Consider the following 23,840-nt stretch of genomic DNA (forward strand, 5'->3'; position numbering starts at 1 on the left):
AGTTGTTTCCTCGACAAATTGGTCCAGGAAACCATCCCGTATACAGTCTACTATTTCCTCGTCCATAGTATTGTTACAAATTTGGTTAGCCCAATCTAAGTGTAGATTAAAGTCACCCATGATAACTGCTGTGCCCTTATTGCACGCTTCTCTAATTTCCCGTTTAATGTCAGCCCCAAACTCAGTATTACTTTTTGGGTGTTTGTATACAACTCCCACTATCTTTTTCTGCCCCTAGGTAAGTGTCAGCTCTAACCCTACGGGTACCACATAATTAGTGCTAATATCCATCCTTGCTATTGTGTTAATCTCCTCTTTTAAATGTGGTGACCACAACTGAACGCAATACTCCCGTTATGGCATAACCAGTGCTTCATAAACGTTCATCATAACTTCAGTACTTTTGTACTCAATACCTTTATTTATGAAGCCCAATATCCCATATGCTTTGCTAACCACACTCCTAATATGTCCTGCCACCTTCAGGGACGTATGCACATTAATTCCCAGGTCCCTCTCTCCCTGCACGCTCTTTAAAACTGTGCCATGAAGTGTATATTGCCCCTCCCTGTTATTTCTGCCAAAATGCATCACCTCATACTTCTCTGTATTAAATTCCATCTGCCACTTGTCTTCCCATTTTGCTAGCCTATCTATGTCCTGTTGCAGTCTATTGGTATTTACCCCACTGTTTGTCACCCACCCCCAAGTTTGGTGTCATCAGCAATTTTAGAAATTCTACTCTGTATACAAATATGCAGGTCATTTAAACATTTCAAAAAAGCAGTGGCCCCAACACAGACACTTGCGAAACACCACTTTCTACGATTCTCCAGTCTGCAAGGCAACCATTTACCACAACACGATGTTTTCTGTCCTTAAGCCAATTCCATATCTAACTTGCCTATTCCATGAGGCGCAATGTTGGTACCCAGCCTTCTATGTGGTAATTTGTCAAATGCCTTCCTAAAATCCATGTAGACAACATCCATTGCATTCCCTTCATCAATCCGCCCTGTTACTTTAGCAGAAATTTGAATTGAATTAGTCAAACACGATCTGCCTTTTACAAATTCGTGGTGGCTCTACTTCACTAATTTAAAGCTCCCAAGTGCCCGTTAATTTTTCCCTTGATTACAGTGCACTTGCTCGGCACCCCATCCACTAGTTTAGCATCCACTTTTCATGAGGGCAGCAAGTTGTTCCAACATCTGAGGCTCCAGCAGCATTGAATTGGCCCGGAGCTGCTCTTCATCAACCCGGACTCCCCAACATCTCAGCTCACAGCAGCCGCTGGCTGACGGGATCGTGTGTATTCACAATGCAGAGCGAGCAGTCACAGCTCTTGTTCGTGTTTGACTCCCTGTCGTTCTTCCACCTCACTTTCTGTTTCGGACTTCGGATTTTGGTCTGGTCACAAAACCTTCACAATTGCTGCTTTGCTGCAGTTTCTTTTAATGTTTACAGGGGAGATGAGCAGAAACTTACCGAAAGGAAGTCGGCAGCAGCATCTGAACAGTTTGCTCCAGATCTCGGTAACACCTCGTAGGGAGCTACAGGGTTACAACGGGATTAGTCTGATTGATAGTGGACTGACTGAAGGGAACTGATGTGAGATAGAGAACGAGGATCCTCAGAAACTGATCCGAGTCAACAAGTGCAATGTACATGCTATATGTGAGGATAAGCATTCAGACTGTCAGTGAAAACTTTTGTTCTCCTTACCTAAGGGAAAATACACGTGCCTTAGAGGGAGTGCAAACACAGGTTCACCAGACTGATTGCTGGGATAGGGGGATTGTACTATTAATATATGTTGAGTAGACTAGGCCTATATTCTCTCGAAACATATACAATTCTTACAGGGCTCGACAGGCTAGATGCAGCGAGAATGTTTCATTTGGCTGCAGTGTATAGAACCAGCGGTCACAGTTTGAGAATAAGGGGACGGCCATTTAAGACTGGGAAGAGGAGAAATTTCTTCACTCAGACGGTGGTGTATCTTTGCAATTAATCACCCCAGGGGACTGTGGATGCTCAATCCTTGAGTAAATTCAAGACAGAGATCGATAGAATTTTGGATATTAAAGGAATTGATGGAATTGGGATAGTGCAGGAAAGTGGAGTTGGGGTAGAAGATGAACCATGATCTTATTCAATGGAGGAGCAGGCTCGAGGGTCCAAATGGCCTACTCCTGCTCCTATTTCTTATATGTTCTTAGAAGGATAGTTATGGGACAAATAGTGGGCTGTGGGATTAAATTGGATTGTTCTTTCAAAGAGACGGCACTCTCACAACGGAGCCAAATGCCCCTGCTGTGATGTAAGATTCTATGATTATATGTTGTTATCTCTTCATAATGATAAAGGCCTCTCTGAGGTCTCCTCTTAGTCTCCTTTTTCCCTGAGGGGGGAGCCCAAGGAGTCCCCATGTCTTCCTGCTCAATGCCCCTTTCACACTTCTGTGCTGAGCCCTGGTTTCTTCTCTTCACCCACAGTTATATTAGGTGCACATATTCAGTACATACTTGGAGCAAAAAAGGAGCTTATTTTAAGTCCAGCAAATGAATGTTGGCATTGAGAAAGTAAGGAACTCAGTCCTTCTATCCTTGATGTCATTAGCTTGGTGCCCCGGACATGTAGCTCAGTGGTATGCAAGCCTAAGTTGCATCTCCAAGCATTTTCTTTAACCACAGTTGCTGAATGTTGCTTTATGAGGGCAGCAGGTTACAACAGCTGAGGCTCCAGAAACATTCAGTGGGCCGAAGCTGCTCTTCACCCACAGTCACAGACTGGCCAGATTGTGTGACGTCACAATGCTGAGCGAGCAGCCACAGCTCTAGTTCCTGTTTGACGCCCTGTGGTTCTTCCATCTCACTTGCTGATTCAAAGATCGGATGTCAGCTTGGAAACTAAACCTTGGTCATTGCATCTTTGCCACAGACCTGTTTTTGAAATATTCAAAGAGGAGCAGAAACCTTGAGAACAGAAAAGTATTTAAAAGCTGTGAGCCATCAGTATCGCTGGGCAGCTGGCTCTCTGTCAGAGAAAATAGAGATTATATTTTCATAATTACAGTCATAATGTGCTTGGAGAGACTAAAAATTATAACACGTGACCTTGATACATTCAAAGCATGCGCTCTACCACTGAGTTACATCCACACTGACAGCTAAGCACGCAAACCTTGGACAGAGAGAGGAGCGCTGCTGTCCAAGGGCTGCTGTTTGCTTCTTTGAGCGCCTCTCCCACAGACTCATCACCTCCAAACATTTAATTATATCGGAGCAGGAGTTAATCTCAGGCTCCCAGAAACAGCTCAGTTCAATGGGTAGTGCCTGAATATGTGATGGTGTCCACGGTGAGCGAGCAGCCCCTCTTGTTCCTCATTGGCTGCCGATGATTGGTCCTCCCACTTTCTGAATCACAGTTCAGATTTCAGCCCAATCTTCAGTTCTCACTTTTACAAAGCGCTGACCGCTGGTCCACACAACGTTTGTAATTTTATCTTTGGGAGCTAGTGTATCATGAGTGATATAGGTTTACCCGCCCGTTAGTGGAGATGTGTGGACGTGAAAGAGGGCGGAAAGTATGTTTTGTGGGGGCTTTAGTAAGGGCAAGGTATTTCCACCCTGTTAAAGTCGAAAGAAAAAATAAAGTCTTCCATTTCACGAACTCAGGAAACACTGTAGAGCAAATGAAGTACGTTTGAGGAGCAATCACTGTTGCAATGTCAGAAATGCGGCATCCAATTTGTGCACAGCAATGTCCCACGAAGTGCAATGCGAGGAACAGTACATCATCTTCCGATTAGGCACTTTGCAGCCTTCCGGACTCAATATCGAGTTCAACAATTTCAGATCATAACCTCGTCCCCTATTACTTTTTTACTTAAATTTTTTTTCACCCGTTTGTTTTGGGTCTTCCTTCCCACCCGCATTTCCTTCTGTTTCTCCCTCTCACCTGGCAGCTGTCTCTTGCCTGCTAGTTCACTTCACACCTAATCTCAGCTGTCTTTTGTCTCCACCGGCCTATAACCATCTCGTTTGCTTTCGAATACCTTTTATTGTCTCTTTTACTTCTTTTGTCGATCGCAGTCCTGCCTTCGATCGATTTTATTTTCTTTCCAATTTTGAAAAATGGTTCCGACCCGAAACGTCAACTCAAATTTCTCTCCACGGATGCTGCCTGAACTGCTGAGTTTTTCCAGCATTTTCTATTGTTATGAGGTGGAGATGATTTGTTTTGGTGATGTTGGTTGAGAGACAAACATTGTCCAGAACACAGGGGAGAACGCCCCTGCGCATTATCGAATAGTGCCATTGGATACTTTATGTCTACTTGAGAAAGTAAGCGTGGACTCGGTTTAACGTCTCAGCCATTTTTATCTCCTTATCGGAGCAAGGATATACATGCCTTAGGAGTGGTGCAACGAAGGTTCAATAGATTCATTCCTGAGATCAGGAGGAATAACTTCATTCAGAGGGTTATGAATCATTGGACTTCTCTACCCCAGAGGGCTGTGGATGCTGATTCGTTGAGCATATTCAAGGCTGAGACAGATTGATTTTTGCACTCTAGGTGAGCCAAGGAATATATATCTTCTCAGATACCTCGATCTCAATTTTTTTCTGATTACCTTCCTGTGAAACACCTTGGACCGTTTAAGGAAAGGATATAAATGCAAATTGTTTTTATTGGACTTTCAAACCTCATGGGACCTTGTAGTAAATAAACAAACACCACTACTGTGTAATTAGACTTCTGCGAAATTGTAATGCCTTTATTCAGATATTGAACACATGACATTGCTGTACGCTCAAATGCATATGCTATTATAAAGCTATTAAATCATCTTCCATGCCATTAACAGTTATAATTATTTCCTGCAACAAAGCATCACCCGGGCAGAGCGCAGAGAGGAAACTCTGGCAGGGCAGAGGGGAATCGCACAGTTTTAACATAATAAACCCCGTTTTTATCAGTGAAAGGAAAGTCAATCCCATTCCTCAAGGTGCTCTGCGCCAGATTTAACATTCGGCGCTCTGCTATGGTGAAACTTAGCACCCAGGCAGTAAAAGCAAAAACATATTTTACACCAAATTATTTAGAGCAGAATTGACTTCCTGGAGGAAACTCCAGCAGTAGCGGAGAGGGCAAAGATGTTCATGAAGTTTCCTGATCTATTCTAATTTCCCCAAAGTGAGGTCCGTTCTGTAATGTGCAAGCTTAGTAAGAAGTTTTACTTTACTAAAACACCGCTTCTACCCACCTGCTGCAAGGTGGTGCCGAGAGTATTGGCGAAATTGATAGCCCCCAATCCGGTGGTTAATCGATTATTCAAATTCATGGACTGGGGGCCAAGTTTGCATTTTGTGCCCGGCTACACAGAAACAGCGATTCAGTCACAATTATCTCAAGGAACATGGCAAAAAGGATGGAATTTAAACTTGAGTTGTACAAATCCTTGGTCAGACCCGGTCTGGAATACTGCGGTCATTTCTGGGCATCGCTCTTCAGGAAGGATCTTTTGGCCTTGGAAGGGGTGCAGCGCAGATTCACCAGAATGTTACCGGGGCTTAGAGAGTTACATTCTGAGGATAGGTTGCATTGACTTGGATTGTTTCCCCTTGAGTACAGGAGATTATTGTGTAAATTAATCAAGGTTCTTAAAATGTTTACACTATCTGATAGGTTGGCTATAGGTAATCTATTTCTTCTGGTAATGAAATCTATAACAAGGTAATTATAAAATTAGAGGTAGGCCGCTCAGAAGCAAATTCAGGAAGCACATCTTCACGCGAAGTTTTGCAGAAATTTAGAAGTTTACCCGCAGAAAGGCTCTGTGCTGGGGGACAATAGGAGATTTCGAGAGAGGGATTGAAAAGTTTTGTTAGGTCAGCGTATCAAATGATTAGGCACAATCCGGGTAAACCGAGTTGAGGTTCAGACCAACCATGATCTCATTCCATAGAGAAGGCTCGAGGGGCTGAATGGCCGGCTCCTGGTTACCATGTTTTAAATGTTTGTTTAAATTACGCACAAACTAAACTAAATACCTGGACTGGGGTCAGACATTTCTCACAGATTACATTTCCATAGATGGCTTCTTGCAAACACAAAGTCTCGCTGAATAATATTTTAATGGGTGAAATGCTGATGACCATGGCATTGTCCGGTACTGTTGAGATGGATGTGCCTGGTCTTCTAGAGTTTCACTGCTGCATAGAGGACGGAGTCCTCACCGAGGTTTTGGACGGTGTCTCGCTGACTCTGAAAGGAATGGTGCAAATGGTCAGAAATGCAATCGAACAACTACACTCTGGTAACAGTTCAGCGAAATTCTATCAGCTGATGCTCCAAGGCAGAAGCCGAAAAATGTCAAAAGCAGCGTTGTTGGAGTGAGCAGTATTAAACGGGGAATATTGCACTGCTCTAAAGGGTATTAACTGTCTGCTAACGGTTACATTTGCAGATGAAGTTTTCACCTCAGGTAATGCTGTTTGTTTAAAACAAGAAGGGACACTCGAGCAGCAGCAGGGCAACAGGACATGATGGAAACAGAGAGCGGGAGGAATTTTCTACTTGATCAGAGGTGCTGAAGGGACGATAAGGGTTCGGCCACCGATCACTTTGACATCGATGGAAAGGGACATCAGTAAGGTGTAAAATGGGCGGCTGAATCCAGATCACTGTTTTAGGCCCACTCTAAGCCAAAAGTTCCAGCGCCTATCTCTGACAGCATCGGAAAATGAAGGGACAACTTAACTTTCCAGGTGGGATACTAGGATGTTGTGTGTAAGACGTGGAAACCGCATGTTGGTTCAGTGGGTGAAATAGAAAATGGTCTTGTTTATGTCAAAATGCTCTGCATATTCCAGACATTAACCAATTGTTAAACTGTAAATGCTGTACACTGCCTAGATTCGCTTGTACAGGAGTGTGTTTGCAGCTGCATTCGTGGTAATTGAACTCTGTAATTTCCCTTCAGTTCCTATAGCGGGCCCAAATCTACACCTCACCCCTCAAATATTATTGTTCTATTGCAAATACATTTGTTCAATCCGCTTAGAAAAATAGAGATCCTTTCATTATTCTGCATTGGACATCATTCTGTCGCCGTTTAAAGATATATTGAAGTGTGATCAAAAACATTTTTGTCCTCATGTATATTAATTACTGGACAAGGCAATTGTGATATTTCAAAAGAAGAAGAACTCTGAAGGCAACAAATATTTGGACACATCGTTCCAGGAGATGGAATGAGCGAGATAAAAGTCCACATCAATGGAAAAATAAAATCCCAGTGCATTTTTAACTTACAGCGTTTACTCTCGGCAATGTTTGCAGGTTAAGAACAGCATCTAAACAAAACAAAACACAATAACAAATGGATTGATGTTTAAATACTTAGAGCATTTCCCTCTTTTATTAAAGAGTTTTATTCCTATGGAGGTTTTGTTTATCATCATATGGATGGGACACCATCTCCACACTCAATAGTGGGAACTAGCTGGCCATTGACAACTACCAATGGGTATTTGACTATCCACTAGGAAGTGAATGCACCTCCTATGCTGAGCTTCCCTTCTCAATTCCTCGGTTTCTCCAGGAAGTGGATGGGTTGGCTGAGGTTTCTCTCGACATGGGCAGTAGATTTTCACCGTATGACTTGATGTTTCTCGGAGTATCGCTGATGCAGCGATAGCTTGCCTAATCTAGAATTGTCCTGTGATCTCAATGAGTGCTAAACTCTCGATTGTTGAATATTAATGCATTTTTATCCATGATAATAACTTTAGCTATTTGAATAAGGAAACACTTGATTCCGAAATATTTACATCATACAGGCATGTTGCTACCTCTCTACAAAATCTTACCTGCTGTTGTTAAAATGTTGTCATCCTTTTTGTTCAAAATTTTCTCATTATAATAACCTATGTGATCCTTTATTCTGGAAACTTCATATGTAAATGTCTCACACTGTTGTTACACCATCTAACCACGGGTGGCACTACAACGCATTAAACGTTACTGGAGAAGAAGTTCGATGCTCCTCCTAACCCAATGTGTTAGCTTCACATCTTTGAAAGGGTTTTGCTATTTAACATTAAATAACAATAAAACGTGAAGTATTGTACAAAAGGGAAAGACGGCCAACATTGGAATTTAATTACATCTGTGTACGCCGGTCCAGTAATCCACTACCCTACAAGAGCAAAAAGTGGAAGGAGCGCACGTCAACCCATGCAGCCCACCAACCCACCCCTTCAACCACCGTCTGCCCCACCTTTGACAGAGCGTGTAGTCACCTGAGAACTAATTTTTAGTGTGGAAGCAAGTCATCCTCGGTTCCGACTGACACCCTAAGAAGATGACCCTGCAATGCTGCACTTGAAGACTCTACTTAGCCCGGACTCCACATGCCTATTGCACTGCGAATTCGATGAGCAATACCATACAAATCTTTTGTGCTCTTTATAAATCGCACTTCCGATTGTAATTAGTTGCTTCACATTGCTCATGATAAATTCCTCTGCTTGATTCACTTGTGGAATCAAAATCTGCGACAGAAATTTGGCATACTGTAATTACATCTATCCACCAGTGGTGGCGTGGTGCAGCTTCTCAGCATGTTTGCAAAACCTGTGATGCTATTACCGACTCCACTTGCTTCAGCAATTGCCATCTATTACACTACTGTACTGTAAATATATAAATATTTAAAACAATGCATGATCAGATTTCCTATTAGAAACAAATTAGCACAGTGGGTCAGAATAAAAAAGGGGTTTGTTTTACATCTATGTGCCGGGTCCAGCGACCTCTTTCCGACTATCCTCTCTGCATCTGTTGACTACACTCCCTCATCACTCCCTGTCTGAAAAATCACTTTCATTGAATGATGAAAATATATATTCAGAGTTTATTTTGATTCTTGGTCAGATTCACTAAATGATTCAGAATGATTGACAGTATATGTGATTCACAGTTGGTTTGCTAATACAATAAAATGTCTACAAACGGTTACTAGAAATGTAACAATAATATTGTGTTCATTCCTTTTCGTTAACTGCAAGAAAAGCTAAATGCAAAGGAGAATTTTGGATGTACGAATACAAAACTGAACTTACATGTTAGGGTCTCACTGCTTTGGTCACCAGGAGGCGCTGTGTTCCTTAAAACAACATATATCGTCAATTAATCATTTTATTTTCGATGGCACAGATCATTAAATTCTTGATACAGGTATTGATTGGATTTCAGACATGGATCCCATGTTATATGTAGAAGTATCTCTCTGCCCACGTCCTGGAACATGTGTTTATCCAACTGTTCCCAGGCCAGGTTATTCCTTGTTACCCTGGAACTAATGATTAGTTTGACGTCTAGGGTGATTAATGAGGACCTATCTCCTGCTCTCACCATGTGGAGCGGCACCATTACATAGTTTGTGAATATTTCCTCCCGTTGGACAATCTTTTTGGCGAGCAGAATTTCCATTGGGCTAAAAATAAGAATTTGATGAAATCATCACAAACCGATTCGCGATATCGATTCAGTGAGCACAAAGAGGGATTTCATCTCTCATTGAGCTGTTGTTAATATGGGATTCCCAGATGAGAAAGGCTATAGTTTAATGAGATAACGAACAAAAACACATTTAAAGGGATGTAGTGCAGATGCAAACAAAATTACTGAAGTAAGTGAAAACTGCCTGGATTAGTGTTTGAATATGGTTGAGTTTGTGTGATTGTGTGTGTGTTTGAGTGTGTGTGTGTTTTATTATGATTGTGTGTTTGAGTGTGTGTATGTGTGTTTTAATACGTGTGTGTTTGAGTTTGAGTGTATGCTTTATTATGAGCGTATATCTGTGTCTTTCACTGAACGTATGAGAAAATATATGTGTCCTTGTGTGTGAATATATGTGATTATGTATACCAGTCTGTGTATATGTATATGAATTTGTGAGTGTATGTATGTATATACGTCTAATTGCGTGTTGGAGTGTGTGCGTGAGTGTGAGTGGGGGAGTTTCTTTCTAATATGAAAAGGAAGTGAAGTATACAGGGTACAATTATTCCTGAACATCTGCATCTGAGTTTTATCTTGGCCAGGTGTGGTTGTAATTGACAATTCAACAGTCAATGATCTCACCTCATTTCTCTGCTGCTTCTCCACTTCCCTGAGAAGAAAATGTAAGTGTTAGAAATCTGAGCCAAATAATGGTTTACAAAATAGGAATAAGAGTAGAGTCAATGAGCTGAAAAGGTCTTTTGGACACAGAAACCTGTGCCCCAGCACCATAACTGTCCCGACACAACCACCCAATGTTTTATGAAGGAACCCAAAGGGGGTACTTTTAAATTAACCCACCGGTGGGAAACGGTCGAATTCAGGCAGGATTTCCATTGTACACAGCGCCCATCTCCTGCTCCGCTAAACTATAATTTCATTCCATGCTGTGTTGCAGATTTTCCTCCTCCATACTCATGTACTACCCTAACCACCTCCACAACATCACCTCTCAGCCGTCTCCTTCCAGACTAAGAATACCGAGTTTTTCGATTCATTCGTTACAATGTGACACTGTGGGTTGGAATTCCACTTGACTGGTAAAGGAAAATGGGCGGTATCGCTCACTCTGCATGTTCTACACCCCACAGGACATTCAGTTCCATACATGGGGAATACCATAGGTGGCAAATGCGATATCATCCATCTTGCACGATCAAGTAAGACACATTTGTACCCCAGTAATGCAGTTGCTCAAAATTAGCAGTAGCGTTGAGCTGCCCATTCTACGTTAAAATCTATATTCTATTGAAAACAATGATACTAAATATCGGATGGAGCAAATAACAGGCGGCTATTTAAAATACTCCCGTTATGTGCTTCCACCAAAGACGCATTTCTACCCAGGACCCTTTCTGCTTCGACCCTCGCTATTTCGCCTGTCATTCTACGATTTCCAAATATTTACAGTCCGAGCTTATGGGTGAAGTGGGAGATGGTTGGAGGAGGTTGTCAGTACTGTGTTCATGGAGAGGCGGCAGTAAGCATGGTCTGCGTGTCTGTAATGAACGGATAATGCATGTTGATTAACCCACCTTTCTTCCAGAAGCACACACCCAACAGAACAAAGATGAGAATCAGGCCCACAGCAGAGCCAACACCAGCCTCCAGCGCAAAGGATTTATCTAAGTGAGGTAAAGGGACACAGCGTAACCAAGTTAAACAACAGTTTCTACAAAAAATAGATAATCTGCAGCTTAACAGGCAGTGGATCCGGAGTGAATTCCAAAGCAGAAAAAATACATAAGAAATTAAAAGGTTGATATAATATCATAGAATTGCACAGAAAATAATGAGTCCATTTGGCCCATCGTGCCTGTGAAAGAGCTATACAAATAGTATCACACCTCTGCTCATTCCCCACAGCCCTGCATTTTGTTCTCACTTTCAAGTATACATCCGATTCCCTTTGGAATGTTATTATTTAATCTGCTTCCACCTCACTTTCAGGCAGTGCATTCCAGATTACAACAACTCGCTTGTTTATTTAATAATTTTATCTCACCTCTGTGTTTTGCCAGTGATCTTTAATCTGTGCCCTGTGGTTATCGACCCTACTGCCAGTAGAATCAGTTTCTCCTTATCTGCTCTATCGTAAACCCTCATAATTTTGAACCATTCTATTACATCTCCCCTTAACATTCTCTGCTCTAAGGAGAACGACCTCAGATTCCCTTGTCTCTTCACATAAAATGGCATAGCATTTCCAACACTCGCGATACTTAATGTTAGCGGTTCCTTGGATTTTCACTGTTTCGAAAACGTGCTTCAGATGTTCAAAGTCGTTCTCTCCTCCTCTGTTTTTTATAATAAATGAGCCGCATTAAATCAGTGCTGCAATATCAGCGAATCAGTAATAAAGTCGGCGGGGGGTTGGCATGCAGTTGACGTCACAATGCATTGGGAGAACATGACGCAGCACGAAGCTGATTCTCATTGTTCGATTGATTAGTTGCCTCGTTCATTCTTTGATTCTTTCATTGGATATTAACCGTGTTCTGGGACAAAGTGACTGTTCCCAGCTGGCGGCAAAAATATAACAGATTGCACGTAAATTAGTCAGTTTCATTCTGTAAGTTCCATTCTGGTCATTGGGTCAAAACTGCGCATGCGAGGAGAGAATGAGTTGAGCTAATTTTTTAGGTGCGGACCTTTGTCACAACATCCTGCTCTCTCCACAGACGCCGACTGAACTGTTGTATATTTCAAACAGCAGATTGTTTGTTTTGCTTATTGCTTACCAGGTTAAAATGACCTGTTGTTAAAGTCGGTAACGTGAATATTTTTTTTTCTCAGCTTCCCTAGGGTTAATCTTGCACTATTATAGAATCGACGAGGAACTACAGGAGAAAGCGAGTGAATCAAACTTTTAATCGGAGTTGGAGAAGTAAAACCATCCAATGGTTAGCGCTTTAGTTCTGCCATCAGTCACGCAGTAAGTAGCAAACACTTAATGGAATAAGAGTCAAAGGGTATTCGAGCACTGGCATAAAAGTGGGCAATGTCACATCGCCCACCTGTTCAGTCCTGTATGACGGGGTGTAAAGTGGGCAGCCTATGAGTCAACATCCAATAAGAATTTTAACATATTGATGTCATTTACATGCCAGTTTTAATCCTTAAACAGAACAACTGATGCAGACTAACTATGATGCAAGCACCCCTTGTGCTGGGGTCCGATAAATACAGTGACTCTGTGAATCTCACTCACCTCCTACAGTTATATGTACAGGGTCACTCAGAGCCGATGTTAGCCGCCTTCCGTTCACATCCGCTTTGTACAGGCAGGTGTAACTTCCTCCATCGGAATGACCTATATTCCTGATGGTGAAGGTGAGAGAATTACACCCTGCAGCAGCATGCTGGACATCCAAGTGATTCGTTTCTCCATGTCTGTATAAGTAAAATGTGATGCCAGGAAGCTCCCATGGGCTTGTACAGTTAAAGGTGACTTCTCCACCCTTCACAAGAACATTGGAATCCATTGATATATTTGGTTTGGGTAGACCTGTAATTCGAAAGGAACAAGTAGTGATCATCGATTCAAAATGCAATATAGACTTATTCTTGAGAACCAAAATATGAATGAGCTGGGCTTGTGTACACAGGGGAAAACTGAAACGTTTGGAGAAGACAAGACAGTCGAAAATATAGTGAGCAGTGAGGATGATATCAACACACATCAAGGGGACATGATTCTGCTATTCCCATTTACACTTCCTCTAGACCCAGCTTTTGTTTCTTTACTGGTCCCATACCATCTCCTTTTGCATTGTACAATCAGACCTACTGTAATTTAATCTTTCCTGCCTTCCAACCTAACACAGACCTTCCCATTTGATCTTTCCTCCCTTCCCCATTTCACTGCCTCTGCATTTGCTTAAAATGTTTTATAACTCTAAGTTTTCCAGTTCTGAGGAAAGATCATCGATGTGAAACGTTAACACTGTTTCTCTCTCTACAGAGGCTGCCTGGCCTGCTGAGTATTTACAGCATGTTCTGTTTTTATTTCAGGATTACATAGAGAGACTGGTGAAATTGTGAGAAACATGGCAGATTAAATCTAATGCAGATAAGTGTGAAGTGACAAAATTTCGTAGAAAGAATTAAGAGGGAATGTTTAAACGAAATTGTACAATTTCAAACGTGGTGCAGGAACAGAGGGACCTGGGTGCACATGCACAAGTCTTTGAATGTGGCGGGATAGGCTGAGGTTACATTTAAAGAAAAGCTGTATCAAACAGAGGCTTAGACTACAAAGTCAAAGAAGATATGCTAAAGCTGTAGGAATCACTGGTTAGACGCCATGTAGGAATACTGTGTCCCAGAATAGGGCACTACACTTTAGGAAGGATGTCAATGCCTTACAGATGGTGTAGAGGAGATTTACCAGAATGGTTCCAGGGAAGAGGGCTTTCAGTTATATTGAGAGACTGGAGAAGCTGTGATTGACTCGTCAGAGCAGAGAAGGTTGAGTAGAGATTTAATAGAGGTGATCAAAATCATGAAGCGTTTAGATAGATTAAATAAGGAGAACGTTTTTCCAGTGACAGCAAGGTAGGTAACCAGGGGACGCAGGTCTGATTGTACAAATCAAACTTCCTCTCCACCTTCTCTGCTCTAAGGAGAACTACCCCAGCTTCTCTACTCTATCCACGTAACTGAGGTCCGTCCTACCTGGAATCGTCCTCGTAAATCTTCTCTGCCCTTCTCTAAGGCCTTCCAACCCTTCCTAGAGTGCGGTGCCCAGAATTAGACCCAATGCTCCAGTGGAGGCCGAACAAGTGTTTTATAAATGTTTATTATGACATCCTTGCTTTTGTACTTTATGCTGCTATTTAAGAAGTTCAGGATCCCGTATGCTTGTATAACCGTTTTGTCAACCTGCCCTGCCACCTTCAACAATGTGTGCATAAATACCTCCAGGTTTCTCTGGTTACACATACACTTTAGCGTTGTAGCTTTTAGTTTTTATTGTCTCCCCTCGTTCTTCGTACCAAATATATCATGTCACACTCTTCCACGTTGATATATTTCGTATTGTTACTGCATCTGTGGTAAATGAATGTAAAGAACAACCGAAATGGATTTCTGCATGTTCTTGTGCCATGAAAGGCTTGTAACTCAATAACGATTGTGACGTGTTTAATTGAAATGTTCGTATCGGCAATTGAGATTCGACAAAAAGGGAACTGATGGTTTCAAAAAGAAAATAAATCAGTTGGGGATCTTGTTCCAAAATCTGGGCTTATCGCTGAAATTACCATCTTTGATACCAGGAGAAGATATTTTCCTTTGAAATTCACATTTCTGCTAACTTAGTCGAGCCATAACCTGAATAAAAAGAGTGAACAACTCCCATAAACTGTGTGGATTTACATTTCACATCAGGCAGTGCAGAGTTGCTCGGCTGTAGGATGTGGGCTTCGCTGGCAAGGCTGGCATTTAGTGCCCGAACCCAGTAGCCCTTGAGAAGATGATGGTCAGTCTTCTTCTTTAACCCATTTATGCTCCCACAATGCTGTTCGGTATGGACTTCCAAGATTTTGAGCGAGCGACGATGAAGGAACGCCAAATATATTTCCAAGTCAGGATGGTGTGTGACTTGGAGGTGGAACTAGGAGATTATGCTGTTCAGATGCTACGACTGCCATCGTCCTTTTTTATGATGGAAGTCGAGGGTTTTCGAGGTGCAGACGAAATCCATTGAGGGATATGAAACCTTAAATGTACTTAAGTTAAAATATTTTGCGTATCAGGAAGTTTTTGTAAATCTCATTCCGCTGTTTCGGTTATCTGACTGAGAATCTTTAATCTGACAAGGCCACCCACACTGGCGGTGCCTCCTGAGGTGACCATACATTCAGTGGAGTTAAAACTTTGGCAGGAAGAAGCCATTTGACGTTAAACATTCCACTGTGGTAGTTCCAGACATTTAGTGAGTAAAATTGGAAATCAGGGTCAGATTTTGCGTGATTTTAAGAGATAGCCAGCCGCCCCCTGTCAGAATGTGTTGTCTTCACATCGCTAAATATCCAATCTCTCAGCTCCATCAAACAGCATTCCCTCAGTACTCAGTCACAGGGACAATGGTAAACTAGCACGATATTAGATTCCATTTAAGTCAATGGAGGGTATAATTGGGCGGAGAGTAAAATGGAAGGTCGATCCCTATCCGCCTCTTTTCCACCTGGAGGATGTGGTTAAAGTTACCCTCCAAGTGTCGCCATGGACTGTGAGCTCATGTTTTTCGTCGGGATTGAATGCACAACATTCAGACGCAATGGAGTATAAATTCGTCTTGTACAGTAGCCTAAAGCAGGCGATAGCTCAACATCAGCACGTTTTACACATCGCCGGATTTCCATTTCAATTGCCTGCAATGGAATCAGAAATCTGTCGGGTGTGAATCGGGCGGCTGTTTCGCTTTCGCCTGTTTTACGCTAATTCCCGTGAGGAATGTCACAGTATCTCCAGTAATGCCCTTTGCGGTGAGCAGGTGCACAGCGAGTGATTGCAGGGCATGTTACATGAATCCTGTCAAGAGTTGAGGAATCAGATTAAAACCTAGCCCCACTATGTATGAAAGGAGGGAGAGAGGAAACGAGGAACTACAGGCCAGTTAGCCTGACATCAGTAGTAGGGAAATAGTTCGAATCAGTTATTGAGGAAATGGTAATAGGTCACTCAGAAAATACAAATAGCATTGACAGAGTCAACACGGATTTATGAAAGTGAAATCATGTATGACAAATCTGGTGGAGTTTTTTGAAGTTGTAAATGGCAGAATTGATAAGGGGGAATCAGTGGAGGTGGTGTATTTGAATTTTCAGAAGGCATTCGATAAGGTGCCAAACACGAGGTTACTAAACAGAATTAGGGCTCATGGGATTGGGGATAATATATTTGCATGTATTGAGGATTGGTTAACGGACAGAAAACAGAGAGTTGCAATAAAAGATTCATTTTCGGGTTGGCAGGCTGTAACAAGTGGGGTTATATAAGGATCTTTGCTTGGGCCTCAGCTTTTCACAATCTACATCAATGATTTTGATTAGGGGACCAATTGTAATATATTCAAGTTTGCTGATGATACAGAGCTGGTGCAACTTAAGGTGTGAGGAGAATGCAAGAAGGCTTCCAGGTGATATAGACAGGCAAAGTGAGTGGGCAGGGACAGGGCAAATGGAACAGAATGTGGAGAAGTGTGAGTCTAGATCCAAGGTCCACAGTCTCAGGTTAAGGTTTCGGCCATTTAGGAATGAGATGAGGAGAAATTTTTACACTGGCTTGATGACAAATCTTTGGAATTCAGTACCCCATGGGGCTGTGAAGGCTCAGTCGTTGAGTATATTCAAGACAGACGAAGATAGATTTTTGAATATTAAGGGAATCAAGGGATATGTGGATAGTGCAGGACAGTGGAGATGCTGCAGAAGATTGCGAATGATCCTACTGAATGGCAGAGCAAGCTTGAAGGGCCAAATGGCCTTTCCTGCTCCTGTGTCTTATATCCTTATGTTCTTAAAACCAATTCTGTTTTATTCCTCTCTCCAAATATTAAACCATTAATTCAGTTACAGTGATAGAAGCATGATTTTATAAACATACCAAGAGTGCTGGAAAAATACTAAAATCCTCTGCTCCCTGTCACTCACCTGCTAGTGACCATCACAGACTCACTGCGCTGAGTTTCTAACCACCTTTCATTGACGAAGGTCTCATATTTGCACTGGTACCGCCCTCCTTGGTCAGTACTGTTAACCGGGATTGTTAAAATGTTGTCCTTTCTGACCATTTGATCAGATTGCAGGTATTGATTATCTTTGTATAAGTAGAACGATTTGCCTCGATAATCTCCGGTCACATTGCAGGTAATGGTGATCGCCTCTCCTACTACATACACCCCACTCGGTTGATCAAGTGATATCATTGGTGTAGTTAGCGGATCTGTGGTAAAATAAATATAAAGTACAGTTAGAAATGGATCTGCGGATTTCCACGTGCAGTGCAAGGTTGGGAACTCATTGATGATTGTGCGGTGTTGAAGCACAGTTTCCCATCGGATACAGAGATTCCGCAATAGGGGAGTTCGGGAATTGATTATAAAAAAAGATTGACTTGCATTTCTCTAGCGCCATGCATAACCATGGGACGTCCCAAAGCAGTTTACAGCCAATTTAGTAATCTTGAAGTGTATTCGCTGTTGTTATGTGGGAAATCAAATGGTGGTGCCAAAGAACCAAAATCCGCTCAAGTTCTCGGTCCAAGGTCCGGTTTCAGGCCAGAGATTTTACTCGGGGATGCGAGCGGAACAAGGAAATGGTTGCTTTGAAATGCCCAGTGCTGTTACTTTAGCAAGGTGAAGATGAGATCAGAGAGAATGAAAGTCTTCATTATTCCCATAGCAGCGACTGGTACCACTGCAAGTATGATACCCCCGCCAACAGAAGGCAGTGAGCAACCAATCTAAGCGAGGCTTTGAGTGTCACACTTTTGAAATAATTTAGCCGTTTTTGCGAGCACACAATTATTTTTATATATACCATTGTGGTTGTCGCTGGCATGTCCAGCAACTACTGTCAATCCCTAGTTTCCCCTCCAGAAGGTGTGGGTGGCCTTCTAATTGAACCTTAGTGAGGCCAGTGTGATCAAAGTGCACAACAATGTAATGAATTGTAAGGGTTGGACGTACCAACGATGAAGGAACAGCAATATATGTCCAAGTCAGGATGGTGTGTGACTTGGAGGGGAACTTTGAGGCGGTGATGTTCCCATGTACCTGCTGCCCTTGTCCTTCTAGGAGGAATAGAACGCTGGTTTGGGAGGAGCAGCCGCAGAAGCCTTGGTGACTTGCTGCAGTGCATATTGTAGATGGGAAACACTGCAGCGACTTTGCGCCGGTGGTGGACAGAGTGAATGTTTAATGTGCTCCATGGTTTGCCAATCAAGTGAGCTGCGTTGTCTTGGATTATGTCACGCTTCCTGATTTGCAGCTGCTCTCACCCAGAAATGTGGAGAGTATTCAATCACACTCTGGAGTTGTGCAAGGAGATGGTGGAAAGGCTTTGTGGAGTCAGGAGGTGAGACACTCGCCGCAGAATTCCCTGCCTCAGACCTGCTCTAGTAGCCACTGTGTTTATTTGAAGGTTAATTTGGAGTGGATGTTGTTCCCATGCACCTGCTGCCCTTGTCCTTCTGGCTGGTGGAGGTCCCGTGTAAGTGAAATGCTGACGAAATGCAATGAAGAGAGAGATATGGAAACCCACAAAGTAATTCGATTAAAATATCACACATAATAGGATCACTTTGAAAGTCTTGGCACGCAGATTCTGTTCTCGGACAGAGAAACCTGTAATCTGTTATGGCCAGCCCATCTGGCAAGCTTCTTGAGCTGACACTACACTCAGTGGAGTTAAATCCCACACGCTGTGCTTTCATTGTGGCAATAAAATTTAAAGTTTAAACATGAAGTGGGACATTTTTTTGGAGGCGGATCCTTGAACATAGTGTTTATGATTCGATTTTATACACATAATTAAATGGAAAGCTTTATCAGGCAGGGCTGAAAACGGGCGGCCGAATCGCTAGCGCCCGTTTTGAGCTACCACCCATGACGAATTTCATCGCCTTATCTCCAGTAATGCCCTTTGTCGGTAATGGATTCACATCAATTGAACACAGGTCCAGAATTATATGAATCCTTTCGAGAATTGATCAATAGGTTCAAAACCCATTCGGTTTCTTCCTCTATCCTAATATTAAAACATTCATGTTGTTCCAATGATTAAAGCATGATTTTATAAAAATTCCAAGAGCTTGATAAAATCATACAAAATCCATTGATCCCTGTCACTCACCTGCTACAGTGACCGTCACAGACTCGCTACGATGAGATTCTAACCGTCTTCCCTTGACAGAGGTTTTATAGTGGCACTGGTACCGCCCTCCCTGGCCTTTACTGGTAACTGGGATTTTTCCAATGTTGTCCTTTCTGATATTTTGATAGGATTGCAGATATTGATTATCTTTGTAAAAGTAGAACAATTTATCTCGATAATCTTCAGTCAAGGTGCAGGAAATGGTGACCGTCCCTCCTACTACATACACCCCACTCGGTTGATCAAGAGTTATCACTGGTGTTGTTAGCGGAGCTGTGGTGAAATAAATGGAAAGTACAATTAGAAATGCATCTGGGGATTTTCATGTAAAGCGCAAGGTTGGGATCTCAATGATGATATATATCCAAGTCAGGCTGATTTGTGACTTGGAGGTGAACTTGGAGGTGGTGGTGTTCCCATGCGCCTCCTGCACTTATCCTTCTAGGTGGGAGAGGTTGCAGGTTTGGGAGGTGCTGCCGAAGAAGTCTTGGTGACTTGCTGCAGTGCAACTTGTAGATGGTAAACACTGCAGCCACTTTGTGCCGGTGGTGGATAGAGTGACTGTTTAAAGTGCTGCATAATTTGCCAATCAAGTGACCTGCTTTGTCTTGGATTGTGTCACGCTTCCTGAGTTGCAGCTGCTCTCATCCAGAGATGTGGAGAGTATTCAATCCCACTCTTGACTTGTGCAAAGAGATGGTGGAAAGGCTTTGTGGAGTCAGGAGGTGAGACACTCGCCACAGAATTCCCTGCCTCCGACCAGCTCTAGTAGTCACAGTGTTTATGTGGAGGTGAATTTGGAGTGGATGTTGCTCCCATGAGTCTGCTGCCCTTGTCGTTCTGGCTGGTGAAGGTCCCGTGGAATTGAAATACTACCGAAATGCAATGCAGGGAGAGAGATGGAAACCCACGAGATAATTAGATTAAAATATCGTGCATATCAAGATCTTATTGAAAATCTCAGCACGCAGATTCTCCTGTAAGCTTGCAGAGCTTCTTGAGATGACAGTACACTCAGTGGGGTTAAATCCCTGGCGCTGTGCTGTCATTGTGGCACTAATCGTTGATTGTTCGAACCTCTAGTGATAAACATTTTCTTAGGCGGATCCTTGAATCAGGCGGCCGCAATTTTATTTTGTACACATAATTAAATGGAAAACATAATCAGGCGGGTCATAAAATGAGCGGCAAATCGCTATCGCCCATGTAATGCTACCGCAGGCCATATGTTTCATTCTCCGATATTGTCATTATGTGAGAGACAAGCAGTGATATCCGATTGTATTACAGTGAAAAAATTGATTCTTACCCATTACCGTTACCTCCACGGTATCACTTCGGTCTGAGGTTATCTGCCGCTCTGACATTGTTCCCTTATACACACAGGAGTAATCTTCTGACCCAGTCCCCATGCTCTCCGTGATGTCAAAGATGATCGCGGATTCCCATGAATTGGCTTTGACCATTTTGATTGGATTATTTTGCCCTCCTCTGTACAAATAGAACATGCTCCCTGAATATGGAGATCGGGCTCTACAGGTAACTCTGACCACCTCCCCTCTCACAAATATTTGATCCAGAAGGTTAAGTGATATTAATGGTTTGTGAGGATGAGCTGTGAGGATAACAAGAAATCAATATCCCGCCGGGCGTGAACGGTTCTGCAATCCGCTTTTCACCCCAGACTATTATACTCTCCTTGAAGTCAAATGAAAGTAATTTCCGAAAGGTTGTGACCCAATCAGCCGACCCGATTTTACGTTGCACTGAAGTAAATTAATGGTAAAATCGGGCGGAGTGTAAATCGTGAAACCGGCCCGAAACAAGCTCTTTCCCGCTTGGTGGATTTGCTCACAATTGCCCACCATGAGCTGTAAGCTGTGAGCTGGATATAGCCAGGACAATGTAAATGACCACCGGCCAGTTTTCTGCTGAGCGAGTAGGTTTAATATCACACACAATGGAATCGGATAGCGTAAAAACGTGCAGCCGATTCACTTTCGTCTTTTTTGCTCCTCCACCCGAGACAAATTTCAGGTGCAATATCTTAGTATTGCTGTTAATAACAGTAGATGCACAGCGGTGTATTCAGGGCCATTGTTACACGGATCCTGTCAAACTTTGAGCAATGAGATCAAAGGCCATTCGCTTTTATTCCTTTCTCCTAACGTTAAACATTTCATTTTGGTATTGTGAATAACACATGGATTTTTGAAAATACCAAGCATGTTGCATAGACATATTAATAAACTCTGCCCCCTGTTACTCACCTACTATTGTCAGCGTAATAGCCTCACTCAGCGGGGAAAATAATTGCCTTCCCTTGAAGGAGATTCCATATTGGCATTGGTACCGCCCTCTTTGGTTACGCTGTGTAATCAGGAATGTTGCAATGTTGCCCTTTGTTACGATTGGGCTAGAGGACAGCATTGGGCCATCTCTGTCAAAGTAGAAGGCTTTATTGCGATAATCTCCGGTCACAGTGCAGGTAATGGTGACCCTCTCTCCTACTACATACACCCCACTCGGTTGTTCAAGAGACATCACTGGCTTTGTTAGCGGATCTGAGGTAAAATGAACGGAAAGCACAATTAGAAATAGATCTGCGGTTGTTCATGTCATTTGTTCACTCAAAAGTGATTGTGCTACGTTGGAGGGAAGTCCTTTCATTGGGGACTGAGATTCCACAAAAGTGGAGTTCGGGACCTGATTAAACGCAAGAGAAAACTTGCATTTATATAGCACCTTTCAGGAACTCAGCAACTCCTAAATCTTTTCACAGACAATGTAATACTTTGGAGCTCAAGTCACAGCTGAAATGTAGGAAATCAAATGGCAGAGTCAAAGAAAATAAATCAGCTTCGATTCTCTTTCCAAAGTCAGATATTAGGCCAGAAAATTTACTCTGGAATACAGGCGGAACAAGGAAAATGCTTAATTGGGCATCGCTATTTCTGCTAATTTAGCGAAGATGAACATGTGGTAAGATTACTGAACCTCCACGTTAACTCTGCGGATTCGCATTTCAAATAATGGACTTATTTCGGTGGTCCCAAAATATTTTTGAATCATTCCAGCTGATGGTAAGACCGTCATTTGTTCCCTATATCAAGTTGGCCTTGAGAAGATGGGGGTGTGTATTCTTCTTGATCCGACGCAATCTGTGTGGGGAAGGTGCTCACACAGTGCTCCCGCAGGGAGTTCCACGGTTTAATGCAGTGAAAAATGATGGAATTACAATATATTTCCAAGTCAGGATGGTCTGAGAGTGGGAGGGGTGCCTTGTGGTGATGGTGTTCCCATACACCTGAAGCTCTTGTCTTCTGGTTGGTGGAGTTCGCTGGTTTGGGATTGTGTAATTGTCCTCCGGAGGTCTATTACTGTCCTCCTCATTGCTCACTATATTTCCGAGTTTCCTCTCGTCTGCCAACTTTGAGACTTATGATCTGTATAACCAAGTCCAGGTCATTGCTATGCATCAAAAATGTATTCCCTCTTGAATGTTGCTATTGAATATGTCTCCAGCACCCTTCCAGGCTTGGCATTCCAGATCACAACATCTCGCCGTGTAACACAGTGCTCTTTAGTTCCTCTCTGGATCTTTTGCCAATGATCTTAAATCTGTGCCTTTGGTTCAGTTTCTATTTTATTTACTCTATCGATAACCCTTATAATTTTGAACATCTCTATTGAGCCGCCCCTTATTCTTTTCAGCTTTAAGGTACAAAACCATCTCATCTAGTCTCTCCAGATAAATAAAAAACTTACCAGTTGTGATATTGCAAAAACGCTGCCCGTCTCACTCACCTGTTACTGTTACTCACACCGAGGCACTAAGTGAGGACCAGGTCCATTGCTCGTTGACAAGGTATCCATACTTGCACTGGTAATCTCCTTGCTGATATCTGCTGGTTGACGCAATGTAAGACACTCTGCTGGTAGTGGGAAATGGAAGTTTGTCCCCATCTTTATAAAAGGTATAATCGCTACCCGGGAAATTTATGTCGCGATTGCAGGTAATTGTGATGTTCTCTCCGGGTAAATACACGCCAGATTCTTCATTCAGGGTAATTTCAGGTTTCAGCTGAAGTTCTACGGTAAAAATCATGCTAAACATTTGTAAAGCATTGACTTGCTGGCAGCTGGAGTATAGTGTAGTGTTCTGGGCACCAAACTTTAAGAACGATGTCAAGGACTTGTATCGGGTAAAGTGAAGGTTCACCAGGATGATCCGGGGGTGAGGGACTTCAGTTACGTGGAGAGATTGCAGAATCTGCGATTGTGCAGAGAAGGTTAAGGGAGAACCTTATTGGTGTATTCTAAATTAAGAGGGGTAAGTTTGAGCAAATAGGGAGAATCTGTATCCTCTGGAAACTGGGTCCA

The 23,840-nt window shown here is 42.6% G+C and overlaps 1 protein-coding gene across 1 annotated transcript; it reads right to left on the reverse strand.

The window, feature by feature from the left end:
* Window positions 1-5,026: 5,026 nt before the first annotated feature.
* Window positions 5,027-23,423, reverse strand: LOC147087149 (Fc receptor-like protein 5). Its single transcript, XM_085978063.1, has 10 exons — window positions 23,336-23,423; window positions 21,728-22,021; window positions 19,437-19,730; window positions 17,260-17,526; window positions 12,788-13,084; window positions 11,112-11,201; window positions 10,159-10,186; window positions 9,135-9,178; window positions 7,324-7,364; window positions 5,027-6,273 (listed from the first exon to the last, which is right to left on the reverse strand). The coding sequence occupies exons 1-10, from the start codon at window positions 23,421-23,423 to the stop codon at window positions 6,208-6,210; spliced, it is 1,509 nt and encodes a 502-aa protein (XP_085834189.1). The 3' UTR covers window positions 5,027-6,207.
* Window positions 23,424-23,840: the final 417 nt, after the last annotated feature.

The sequence above is a fragment of the Somniosus microcephalus genome, unplaced genomic scaffold (assembly GCF_052327205.1).
Source record: "Somniosus microcephalus isolate GS21.2 unplaced genomic scaffold, FLI_Smic_1.0 unresolved_chr6, whole genome shotgun sequence".
NCBI lineage: Eukaryota > Metazoa > Chordata > Chondrichthyes > Squaliformes > Somniosidae > Somniosus > Somniosus microcephalus.

Bases quoted from the DNA above. Each gene is read 5' to 3' on its own strand.
- LOC147087149 (XM_085978063.1), bottom strand. From the start codon at position 23,423: ATGGGGACAAACTTCCATTTCCCACTACCAGCAGAGTGTCTTACATTG. The intron at 22,022-23,335 runs GTATGGATACCT...ATTTTACCTCAG, and splicing joins CAAGGAGATTACCAGTGCAA to ATCCGCTAACAAAGCCAGTG. The intron at 7,365-9,134 runs GTAAGTTCAGTT...TGTTTTGTTTAG, and splicing joins AAGCAGTGAGACCCTAACAT to ATGCTGTTCTTAACCTGCAA.